We start from the raw sequence: 13,332 nt of genomic DNA on the forward strand, positions 1-13,332 counted from the left end.
GTTCTGCAACATCTAGTTGTCCACGTTCTTTCTCTGGTTTTTTGTTTGTTTGTTTTTTAAGACCATTTTCTACATCCACTCCTTTAATAATTGTTCAGGTTGGCCTACCACTCTTTCTAACAAAAATGCATTATTAAGTTCCCTCATATGCCTGTGTGGTAGTTTGGCCCACCAGCACTGACAAAAGCTCGGCTCACTCAGTCAGAAGCAAATGGAAGCTATATTTACAGAGCAAAAAAAACCCTGTATTCTATGATGGAATGCAAGGAATATGTACAAATACACAGGGAGGTGGTGGTGTCACTGTCCCTGCAGGTGTTCAAAAAAGGATTGTGTGTGGCACTTGAAGCCATGGTTTAGTTAGTCATGAGGTGTTGGGTGATAGGTTGGAATTGATGATCTCTGAGGTCTTTTCCATCCTTACTGATTCTATGATTCTATGATGTCAAAGTATGGCTAACAATTTCAAATGCCCAATAGTCTCTTCACACCTTTTAAAAAGTTGTATTTGCAAGGTCATGTGGCTTCCTGATATCCAATAATATGTTGAGTCTTAGTTGCTTTAGTTTTTGCCTTTACAAGGCACATCACTGGACACATTGCAAGCTGCTCTAAGTTCTAGTTCAAATGGTAGTTCTAGTTCAGGCTGGCAGTATGACTCTTTGAGATTTGAGATTTGTGTATTTGTCCATTCTACTCCATGATATATAATTCTGATTGCCTGTGTCAGAGGTGCTCTGAGGAAATAACTGCTGAAAGCAAATAGGAAGATTTTTGAATACAAGGATGATTGCAGGCATTTAGTATAAACAGGAGATGAATAAGAAGGTTGGATTACTTATTCTGAATGATTAACAGTTTAGCTAAAGTACTCCTTTTCAGAATATAAGAACAAAGAATTGTTGAATTTAAGGAGCAATTTATTTTATAGCCACAAGATGAAATTAAGTTTTTTACATAACATGTTATTGACCTGTATCACCAACTGAGGGAAAGGACAGAGACTAAACAATTAGTGCTTATCTAAGTACCTAATCATCTCTAATAATTAATGTTTTTACTTATAATTAAGAGCTATGGTTTAGAATTTTTCTGTGTTTGTGTTCTTTGTTTTGGTGATTCTTTTAGTCTCATGCTTTACACATAGTTTTAGGGCTACCTGTTGAAATACTGTTAGATCATCTAGTTAATTTCTATTTTCTGTTCTATTCTATTCTATTCTATTAGACTAATTCTATTCTATTAGACTAATTCTATTCTATTCTATTCTGTTCTATTCTATTAGACTCATTCTATTCTATTAGACCTATTCTATTCTATTCTATTCTATTCTATTCTATTCTATTCTATTCTATTCTATTCTTCTAGTGCTAGTCTGCATTAGATTTTTAAGGCTTCTCACTGTTAAACACAAGGTCCTGATTATGGTAGACCAATTTTCTGATCTTGTAGAGCCTATTTTTTAATCCTATTTTCTATTAGTTTAGTACTTTTGCAGGTCGCATTAGCAATGCTTACTACTCTATTTACTGAGCGCTGAATCTTTCTTGGAATACTAAGTTTTTAACCTAGGCAGAAGTTTGCTCCCATTTCCTTTTCTCATGCTGCTATTTTTGTTTATTTATCTCTTTTTTTTTTTCTGCTATAAGAAACCCAAATTGAAGATGCAAGTTTCGTACCGTGGACTGCTGTTACACACCTCTGATCATTTTATTTCACCCTGCTGGGGGATCCATGTTTTAGTCTTGGCATGGGGAATAGTCTACCTATTGATTTTATAAACATTACCTCTAAGCTGACAGTTCCATTTTTCACAACAAATGAGAGAAGCATATCTTAGGTGCTTTGAAAGCTATACTGCATGAGGACTCCAGGCACTGACTCCTCAGTGATGAGGTGTGCCTTTACACCCATCACTGAAAGAGGCAGATTGCTTCCTCTAAATGGAATTGACCCATCTTTCTGGTAACTCTGGTGGTGAGGGGTAAACCCTGATGACAGGTAAACTGTGTTGATGATGGGAGAAGAAAAAGTAATGGAAGAGAGTGGGAGGCAGTGAATAGCTGCATCTAACACTCTATGAGAAATGCTAGATGTCTTCTAGATGCTCACGTTGTGTGATAAGGATAAGCTTTCCCAGAATGCAAAGCATGTCCAGTGAAAGGAAACAAGTTGTATGCATAGTCCGGTATCCAATTTGTCCATGCCTGGCTTGTGAAGGTAGATGTTTGTTCCTTGCTGAAGACTGCCGCTGAGCTTTGTTGTTCCTTCATTATACTGTGATTGTACTACTTTAGTGTAGCTCTCAGTGTAACATTTGCAGATAGCTCTCAACTCAAGCAGCATGCAGCTTTTTGTTAGCACAGAAATTACAAAAAAGTTTGATTTGCCTCGCTCAAGTTTCTTCCTGTCCCACAGTATACTGACTCTTAAAATATATTTTATTCTCTTTAATGCTGAAAACCAGTTCCAACTGAGTAGACCCTACCTCAGATACTTGGCCTTGCTGACTCCCTTTGTTCACCTACGCTGGTGTCTGTTCATCAAGTTGAAACGTGCACCTGGTGGCTGAAATTTTTCTTTCTCCCCTGCTGGCTTATGGAACAGACATCATCTCTGGACAGCTCAAAAAACACTTTTTCAGAACTCTTCTTTTCTTCTTTCTCTCCTTTCTTTCTTCCCTCCTTTCCTCCTTTCTTTCTTTCTTTCCTCCTTTCTTTCTTTCTTCCTTTCCTCCTTTCCTCCTTCCTTTCTTTCCTCCTTCCTTTCTTTCCTCCTTCCTTTCCTCCTTTCCTCCTTCCTTTCCTCCTTTCCTCCTTCCTTTCCTCCTTTCCTCCTTTCTTTCTTCCTTTCCTCCTTTCTTTCTTGCTTTCCTCCTTTCTTCCTTTCTTCCTTTCCTCCTTTCTTCCTTTCTTCATTTCCTCCTTTCTTCCTTTCTTCCTTTCTTCCTTTCTTCCTTTCTTCCTTTCTTCCTTTCCTCCCTTCTTCCTTTCTTTCTTTCTTTCTTTCTTTCTTTCTTTCTTTCTTTCCTGCTTTCTTCCTTTCTTTCTTTCCTCCTTTCTTCCTTCATTTAAAGCATTTATCTTTCACAACCAGGCTTGTCTGCTTTGTTCAACTGGGTGTTAATCACTGTGCAGTTATTTGTATGTTTGGTGAGAACAACTGTGTACTTTGCATATTTATTTGGCCTGAAGTAAAATTCATGTTCCCTAATTAATAGCAACAAGCAGTTCACCTCTCATTCTGTAAATACACACTATCTTTTTGTTCCTTTCAGGCTATAAAGTATATTGCTAGTGTAAGAGTCGTCACAAAATTCAGGGATAGTGATTGTCTTCTCCAGTTTCAAATTTAGCATTTAATAATATGTATTATAAGTTGCCACCCTCCATTGTTTTTGTGCTGGACTGATTTAGGTGATAAAATGCATACTGAAGGATGTGGATGTTAAGTGTTGGAATTCTTTGTGGGAGCTCTAATGAAAGTCAGCTCTTCATGGCAGCTTCCTTCTACTGGTATTTCAATTGCTAAAGTTAAACTCTGTTTTTCAAAAGCAAAAATGAGTTGTTCAATAGGAAAATCTTAGAATGCAAATGATTAATTTATTATTCAAATGTCATCTTCTCATACTGCTATAAGCATTTGGACATCTTATTTTTTTCTAAGCAGAAAGCTTTCGGCTTCTGATGTGTTTATAAGCAGCTTTAGTATGTATCATTAGTGATATCTTCCTCAAAATCATCTTTGGTCTTGTTTTTTAACACAGCATTCTGTATTTGTGCTGTGTTTTTAATTCTGTTCTGTTTAGACAGGATTTTGATTCCAAAAGATTTCTCTACTTCTAATAACATCTTTAATCTTCTGAATAATCATGCCTGGCATATTTGATCCATTGGATTCATCTCGAGTCCATAGCATGCTTTTACTTTTAGTCTCTAACATTACTTCACATTAATCTTAATGCTGTCCATAATTATCCTTTTATCTGCTGCTTTAATTTGTCTTTGATGAACTGCTCCTTTCCCCCACCTTTGCCTTCTAAAGATAAATATTACTGTCATTTTTGTCTTTCCTTTTCTCTGGACCATTAAATATGTTATGGTCCGTCTCGTATGCCTTTTATCAGGACTCTGGACTCTTTGAAATTAGAGAAAAAAACAAGCACAAAAAACCCCAACTTCACAAACCCCACAAAAACTTCCCAGCTGTATGTACTGTATCTTCAGGCTGGATGTTAGGAAGAAGTTCTTCACAGAAAGAGTGACTGGCCATTGGAATGGGCTGCCCAGGGAGGTGGTGGAGTCACCACCACTGGAGGTTTTTAGGAGGAGGCTGGATGGGGCACTTGATGCCATGGTTTAGTTGATTAGATGGTGTTGGGTGATAGGTTGGACTTGATGATCTTGAAGGTCTTTTCCAACCTGGTTATTTCTATTTCTATTTCTATTTCTATTTCTATTTCTATTTCTATTTCTATTTCTATTTCTATTTCTATTTCTATTTCTATTTCTATTTCTATTTCTATTTCTATTTCTATTTCTATTTCTATTTCTATTTCTATTTCTATTTCTATTTCTATTTCTTTCTATTTCTATTTCTTATTCTGTTCTATTTCAATTCTATTTCTTTTCTATTCTGTTCTATTCTATTCTATTCTATTCTATTCTATTCCATTTCAATTCTATTTCTATATCTATTCTATTTCTATTTCATTCTATTTCTATTCTATTCTATTCCATTTCTATTCTATTTCTATTCTATTCTATTCTATTCTATTCTATTCTATTCTATTCTATTCTATTCTATTCTATTCTATTCTTCTATTAATTTCTATTTCTATTTCTATTTCTATTTCTATTTCTATTTCTATTTCTATTTCTATTTCTATTTCTATTTCTATTTCTATTTCTATTCTGATTTCATGTTGCATGACTGAAAGCCTGCTGAAATCTCTCATTAGAACTTAATTATTGAGCTTCCCTCCCATGCCAACTCATTCCATGGTTCAGATACAGAAGATACTCCTCCACAGCCTCTATGTTAGTGTGTTGGCATGTAGAAATGAGAAGAGAAACGTTTAACTGTTGTTAAACACACGTGAATGCAGACAAAATCTGGTTTCTTGACACGTAGAACACCTTGTGAATTCCATTCATCTGGGGAAAATACCAGGCTGCTCAACAACATCATCCTTTTTGAAGTGTCTGTATCTAGAAAAATTTAGTGAAGACACTTAAATCTTGGAATGAGTACTTTAAAAAGGAATTCAGTGCTTGTAAGTTGACAATAAGGGTCTGAGGTTTACTGTGCCATGCAGTTGCTGCAGAGTTTCTCCTATGATGCCTGCTGTTTTTAGTGATGTATCTTTTTGAGAAATTATGTGTACAATGTGGTGAAATTCAAAGACTGGGAACAGATAAATTGTAGCCATTGCTTGTGAGAAATTTCCATCCCTTCTCTTGTCTCAGCAGCAGAGGGGGGGAAGGGGTGAACAATTAGTGTTTCTGAAGGGCCCAGTTTATGTGAAATCCTCAGTCAGCTATGTCTTTCCCTTCCTTCATATCATTTGACTCCTGCTACTTGCTGCCCCTTCTGTGTGTGGATTTGATGAGTTCTTTTGGGAGAGCTGCCATATTGCTTGGCCACGTGGTTTGGTAGGTTTGGAACAAAGTAGGGTTTTTTTTCCCTCCACAAAGGTCGGTTTCATTTCATACTAATAAACAATGCTGTGGATTGTTGTGGTTTTCAGTGTGACTTCTATGGCTATGTCTTCAGCTTCCAAACTTGTAGAGTTATCCAAGTCTTTAAAGAAACTAGGGCGTTTATTACTGCTTCCTATGATGTGTTCTGGTGGCGTCAGCTTCACCTTGACTTTCTCTGTCTGCTGTGTATAACTTTTTTTAATGACTGTTTCCCACCTCATGACTGACTAAACCATGGCTTCAAGTGCCACATCCAATCCCTTTTTCAACACCTCCAAGGATATCGACCCCACCACCTCCCTGGGCAGCCCATTTCAATGGCCAATCACTCTTTCTGTGAAGAACTTCTTTCTAAGATCAAGCCTAAACTTCCTCTTGCACAGCTTGAGACTGTGTCCTCTGTCACAGGTTGCCTGGGAGAAGAGACCAATCCCACCTGGCTACAACTTCCTTTCAGGTAGTTGTAGAGAGCAGTAAGGTCTCCCCTAAGCCTTCTCTTCTCCAGGCTAAACAATCCCAACTCCCTCAGCCTCTCCTCATAGGGCTTGTGCTCCAAACCCTTCACCAGCTTTGTTGCCCTTCTCTGGACACATTCCAGCAACTCAACATCTTTCTTAAACTGAGGGGCCCAGAACTGGACACAGTACTCAAGGTGTGGCCTAACCAGTGCTGAGTACAGGGGCACAATGGCTTCCCTTCTCCTGCTGGCCACACTATTCCTGATACAGGCCAGGATGCCATTGGCTTTCTTGGCCACCTGGGCACACTGCTGGCTCATGTTCAGCCAGCTGTCAACCAGTACCCCCAGGTCCCTTTCTGCCTGGCCACTCTGTCCCCACTCTGTAGTGCTACATGGGGTTGTGGTGGCCAAAGTGTAGAACCTGGCATATAGGCTTATTACACCCAGACCAGTGGTGGACATCTTGGCTTGCTTTGAGAAATGAAATTTGCCTTTGGTGATACAGAAGAGAAGGTGTTTGCTTAGGCAGCCTTTTGGTCCATAACTTCTAATTTAATTTTACTTTTCTTGGAAAAATACATCATGCCAGTGTACTTCAGAATGTTCAGACTTTATTGGGGTTTCTGGGACAAGCTTTCATTAGGCAAGGATGGCAGATGTTAAGCAGACCTCAGTTGTTTGGTGAAAAATAGCTTCAAATTGAGATGAATAAAGCTGTTAATAAGATTTGACAAAAGTCTGTCCTAATATCACCAGATGTAGTGATGTTCCCATTATTTGCTCATTTAATCAACCAATGTGCCTAAACATCTTTGTAGTGTAATCAAGGAGATTTCAGGCTTTCTTAATTTATATTTAGATGAGGTTTTTTTGTTTGGTTTCTCAATTTTGTTGAAGGTTAAGTGCCAGTTTTTCTGGGAAAGAGTTTCTTTTTTGTATTTCCTTTTTGTATATGTATATGTCTTTAAGTGTGAGCATGCTCCTATGAAGCAGATATATCCTGTTGTCTGTGTTTTGGAAGGCTCAGAACAGGTGTCCATCGGCTGTAAAGGTAGTAATTTCCATTCCAAATGAGCAGGTAGTTGGTATGAGCAGATGAAGGTTTGAGAAGACTGGGGGCTGGGCACATAAAGGGAGTGGTATGGAACAGCACTTAGCACTCCTGTGCCTTACCTTTAGGCAGGTGGCAACAATAGTGCAACTGTAAGTACCTAGAAATTGGGATTGCAATAGCTGAGGTGTAATGAAGTATTTAAGGAGTCAGTTGGGAAATGGATATATTCATTTCTACTCCCTGGTGTTTTGTCTGAGGACTGGAATCCTAAATTCTGTCTGGATAATGAGTCCTTAATGGCAGCTCCTCACTTCTGCTATGCAGGTATTCCAGGCCTTGTCCTCCTCTCTCTGCTTGGCGAGAGATATATTTGTAATGTTCCTGAGCTGCTAAATCAGTGAATGCTACTCCTCCAGAATATTTTCACAAAAGGGCTGTTTTTCTGCATTACCTCTGTGGCCACAGCCTTTTTCAATAAGCTCAAGAGTTGTAGAATAGAACAGAATTAATCAGGTTGGAAAACACCTTCGAGATCATCAAGTCCAACCTGTCATCCAACACCATCTAATCAACTAAACCATGGCACTAAGTGCCTCATCCAGGCTCTTCTTAAACACTTCCAGTGATGGTGATTCCACCACCTCTCTGGGCAGCTCATCCCAACAGCCAATCTCTCTGGGAAGAATTTATTTTCAGTGAGCACTGGATCTAAATAAATCAGCTAGGGATAAAACTTGGGAATAAGGGTGCTTTGTCCAGGCATTCTGTTTGGGTTTTAATATGAAATAGATATGAAAAAATCTCTAGCTGTGCTGGAGTGCCTGCTGTGGCCTCTCTCTGTCTCACTTGGAGGTGTCATCTTCAGCAGTGGCCCCAGATTTCTTCAGAACACAACTGCAGTGAGGATGGCTGAGGAGGCTTTGGGCCAGGGAGGAGCTCAGGAGGGTTTTGGCCAAGGAGGAGATGAGAGAAGGGTTTGGGTCAAGCTGAAGCTCAGGACAGTTGTGGCTTCATTTTGGGCTTCTCCCTCCAAAGCTGCTGCTTGGGGTGGGCAGGGCAGGTGACTTTCTGCACCTTGCCTCTGCTGCCAGTTGCAGGTGACCCGTCCTTGGTCTTCCAGGTGTTCAGAAAAGGTTTGGATGTGGCCCTTGGACCCATGGTTTAGTTGTCAGGAGGTGTTGGGTGACAGGTTGGACTCGATGACCTCTGAGGTCTTTTCCAACCTTACTGATTCTATGATTCTAAATCCATTTGGCAAAATGGGAGCAGATTTGGGGGTGCTTAGAAACATAACTCCACTGGGAAAATTAAGGTGCCTTTAAGACCTTGAGTGCTGAAGGTTAGACTGGGAATTCAGGGATTACACTTTTCTGTGCAAACTAAAATGAATGTGCTTCTAGGTAATTCCTTGAGGCAGGTGTTTCCTCCTGAAGATGCCCATGAGGATTTATGCCACCTGGCAAAATGTTCCTATTGTACAAGGGATGTCTCTGTGCTCATACAAGTGACAGTGATTTTACTATCCACTTGCCACTAGCTGACAGACTAAAGTGAAGCTAAGCAGTTGAAAGCTTACTTCTTGGATTTTGATGGAGTGAAATCACTGTTACAAGTAGCTTTCATATTAGCCTTCTGTGTCTGCACCTAATGGTGAGGACTACTCCGTGGACATCTGTCTTTCTGATATCCAGCATTTAATGTGTTCAGAGTTCTGTTTTCCCCCTTTGTAACACAATCTCAGAAGCACTGCCAGTCATGGCTAACAGGGCTTTTGGGTGGCATTTCTTTTGTCCCCCTACCTTCCAAACATCCACTGAAAGATTAGAAGCATAATGCAGAATGGAGATGAGATACTTTTTTTTTATGACAGCATCCCATAACATTCCTATGTAAGTCATGACATGGATCTTGTGATACCTCACCACTAGTGATCTACCTTTCAAGTTGCTGTGTAAGAGTTCAAAACTTCTAGGCCAGATACAATAAGAAGATTAAAGAAAAAACCCCAACATACTCTTATTTTTTCTTTGCTTGTGTCATAAAAAAGGTCTCCATGCTTTGTTAGGCAATAGTGATTGTGAAATAGCTGGTAAGGGGAGACCTTATTGCTGCCTACAACTATCTGAATGGTGGTTGTAGCCAGGAGGGGGTTGGTCTCTTCTCCCAGGCAACCAGCACCAGAACAAGAGGCCATAGTTTCAAGCTGTGCCAGGTGAAGTTTAGGCTCAAGGTGAGGAGAAAGTTTTTCACTGAGAGAGTTCTTAGTCATTGGAATGTGCTGCCCAGGGAGGTGGTGGAGTCACCATCCCTGGAGGTGTTCAAGAGGGGATTGGACGTGGCACTTGGTGCCATGGTTTAGTCATGAGGTCTGTGGTGACAGATTGGACTTGATGATCTTTGAGGTCTCTTCCAACCTTGGTGATTCTGTGAAGATGTGCATTTAGTGCTGCTTATTTTAATCAAGAAAACAGGTTAGAACCTGTTGACCACATTAGTAGCAGTAAGAGAGCTGGGTTTTGCTAAGAAGAAAAGATGTCTTACTGGTATCCATTGATTACAAGGGAAGCAAAGGCAATATAGAGACTTGTGAAGTGCATAAGTTTGTCCCTGAGATTTAGCCTTTTTGAGATTCCTGTCAGCCTGTTCTTTCAAGCTGCTGAAGCTCCCTCTGAATGCAGCCCTACCCTCAAGCCCTATCACCTGTTTGATGTCTCTGCAAACTTTCTGAAACTGCATTCTGTTCCCTTTTTCAGAGTGTTGAAGTTAAGTTGTCTTGATAGATATCTACCCCTGAGGGATGGCATATGACCTAAATAATCAATGTGTATCTACTCATCTGTTTCTTCTTCACCACAGAGACATGCTTGTGTTTGTATTTCCTATTCTGCATGTCCTAGAGTCAAGATTAAAGGAAAATACCAGTGTTACATTGTGATAAAAGTGATGTGGACTGGTAGTAGGTGTAGTGAAGGAAACAAAAGTCTGATCTAATGGAGTATCTTGAAAAGCAGGAGCTAATGTTCTGCCCAGTAGTTCTTTAGCCAAGTTTTGAAAGGAAAAAAAATACACAAACCAAACACAAAACACCCCCAACACTGCCAGTCCATAAAAGCCCAGGAGTTGGTAGTGTGCTGCAGCTTTTCAGATGGTTTTGAGGAATACACTGATAGAATGGTGGTGGTGCATGCTCATTTATTGTTATTATAGATTTCTTTGGGTTTTATTATTGTATATTTCTTTGGGGGTTGAAGCTCTAGGAGAATGAACCAAGAATACAAACTTGTTTCTTTTTTTGAATGGATTTGTTAGCTCTGCATGTCATGTGGTGGGTTGAAAATTCCCCCCTCAACATTAAATTCACCAGACCAGCTTATTTGGAAGCAAATGAAAGCTGTATTTACAAGCAAAACTGCAATCTACAATGGAATGCAATGAATATGTACAAAATACACAGTATTTACAGGTATTTACAATTGATAAACAGCACAAGGATCCCCCCTGGCCTAAGACCAGAGGGGCTGCAACAGCTTCTCCCTCCCTGCCTCCTGCTTAGCCCCTGTACTCAAAAGGGACAAGAGAAGGAAGCAGAGAAGTTAATACCAGTCACAACAAAGCAGTGCAGCCAAGGTCAAGCAGAAGCCAGTTAGTGACTCCCAGTCTGAGGAAGTGAGAAGATTGTTTTGCACAACTGGTTTAAGTCCCTTATCTCTCCAATGGGATTGTTTAGAACAATTGTCACCATCATTGGAGGTGTTCAGGAGGAGACTGGATGGGGTGCTTGGTGCCATGGTTTAGATGTTTAGGTGGGTTGGATTGGTTGATAGGTTGGACGAGATGATCTTGAAGGTCTCTTCCAACCTGGTCTGGTCTGGTCTATTCTATTCTATTCTATTCTATTCTATTCTATTCTATTCTATTCTATTCTATTCTATTCTATTCTATTCTATTCTATTCTATTCTATTCTATTCTATTCTATTCTATTCTATTCTATTCTATTCTATTCTATTCTATTCTACCATTATTTTCCTTTTTACACCCAATGGTGATTTATTTACATTCTACCACTTTTCTGTTCAAGATCTGGGGAATATTTTAAAGGCACAGCCTAAAACTACCCCACTGCACTTAAGCAGCTGAATATCATTGTAATGTTCTGTGCTTTGTGACCATGGAAAAGACAACCTTGTGTAATGTCTGGTTTGAATTACAGTGAATCTCTTACTTGATCTTTTGGATTTATCACACTTAGATTTAAACCATTTAGTGTGGATGAAATGTTTCTTTTGGCTTTGTTTATATCATCTGTTTTAAACTTCTTCTTGAAATCTGACACAGGCTTCGAGCCGTCAAGAAGAGCAAGTGGTCCTTGTCAGAACAGATCATAGCGGAAGGGCATGGCCTGTGGCCTCAGCAGCTGAACCACAGGAGCCAAGAGGAGGCCGGAGAAAGCGGCAGATGGTAAGTTCTGTAAATGTGAGTATGAAACTGTAATTCTAAGTTATTTTGCAGTCTTACTTTCATGATGCCATGATGTCTTATCAGAACATCAGAAGGTAGTTAAAAAGTTCCTTTGGTGAGATGATTGAAATTAAGTTTTGGAGTACATATTTATTAAGCGTATGCTCAGTTTATTTTCAGGCTGCTTCCCCAGGGATCACTTTAGGGCTTATTTATTTGCACTTTCAAGGAAAAGTAAGTTTTTCAAGTAATCACAGTCTCTCAGCCAATTAGTTTATGTTACATGAAGTTATGTAAATAATAAAGATTAGCAGAGGTGAGTATTTGCAAAACAGGAAAGATTTGCCTGAGAAAGTCAGCTCTCAGGGGCTAATTTTCTTCAGATCAGAAATGCTGCTACTGCTGATGAAGGAAACCATGACCTAATCTTGGTAACAGTGCTTTGGGGAACAGTGAGAGGCTTGGATGCTGGAGCACTGTTTTATTTGTGGGATGGTTTCTTGCAACGCTAATAAGCTAATACTTGGGTCCTCTGAGGATAAGAGGAGATGACAGTACCTCGTATTTCAAGTAGTCATGTCCTTGATTACTAGGACAAATTGGTTTGGAGGTGTAAAAGGCACAAGAGGATGAGGAATTGGTTGTCATCCACCTGTTTCCATTTTGGAAAGCACCATTTTACTTTATGTTAATGACCATTCCCTGTGCTCCTCCAAGATTTAGTTTATTTCTGCCCTAGAGGACAATCTCTGTTTTCTTGTGCACCCTAAGATTTCAACATTTCCCACCAGAAGTACCACATTTATGCAAGTTTTCAGTACTGTCTGTGTTTCAGTAGTGTCTGTGAGGTTGCATTTCCAAAGCTTCTGTAAATACTGGAGATTACTTTTTGCAGTATCTGTTTTTGTGATCTGCTTAACTATTTCAGTGAATTATTGTGCATCTTTCCTTAGTAGTAATGTTGTAGCCTTGATAGCTTAATGATACAAAGGATATAGTGATTGTGGGAAGAGGCTGTGTTTTCATTTAAATGTACTGATGCAGTTGAAGAAAGGGGAAGATGGTCTTTTCCTTAGGTCAAATGAAGCAGCAGGCCTAGTTGTTTCAGGTGTGCCTGGCTTAGCTCATGATTCTTTAAACTTGCTGAAATAATTAGGCACTGTATTTTTGTTGAAAAGGGGTATAAATTTCCTTTATTTATAAAGGAGACAGCAATATTAATCAAAATATTAATAACCTTTATTAATGTGAAGATTGCCAAATGTATCAAAAGGTTCAATGTACAGTTAGATATATTTACAGTGGGAATGTATAGGATTTCGGCTACTGTAACAATTGAAACAGTTTTATGCAAACCTGGAGGAACTAACAGAAAGGGAACACCCTGGGAGCGAAATGATGCTTGACCACAGTGGGGGGGGGGAGACTCAACAAGAACTGTTATGCCAAAGAGGTAGTTAATTAATTACTCACAGCTGGTTGTACCCAGCTAGGGAGCACTGCTGCTGTGTAGCCAGGAAGGGGTTGGTCTCTTCTCTCAGGCAACCAGCACCAGAACAAGGGGACACAGTCTCAAGCTGCGCCAGGGGAGGTTTAGGCTCAAGGTGAGGAGAAAGTTCTTCACAGAGAGAATTGTTAGCCATTAGAATGGTCTTGC

The 13,332-nt window shown here is 39.6% G+C and overlaps 1 protein-coding gene across 2 annotated transcripts in view; it reads left to right on the plus strand.

Moving 5' to 3' along the window:
• Positions 1-13,332, plus strand: part of CWF19L2 (CWF19 like cell cycle control factor 2) — an 89,427-nt gene that overhangs the window by 44,505 nt on the left and 31,590 nt on the right. For both annotated transcript variants that reach the window (XM_068144832.1, XM_068144841.1), the window contains exon 11: positions 11,553-11,675. In XM_068144832.1, coding sequence (XP_068000933.1) covers positions 11,553-11,675 — 123 coding nt within the window. The remainder of the gene's footprint in view (positions 1-11,552; positions 11,676-13,332) is intronic.

This window comes from Melanerpes formicivorus, unplaced genomic scaffold (assembly GCF_026170545.1).
Source record: "Melanerpes formicivorus ecotype bairdi unplaced genomic scaffold, bMelFor1.0.p_v2 SCAF_1, whole genome shotgun sequence".
In the NCBI taxonomy this organism is placed as follows: domain Eukaryota; kingdom Metazoa; phylum Chordata; class Aves; order Piciformes; family Picidae; genus Melanerpes; species Melanerpes formicivorus.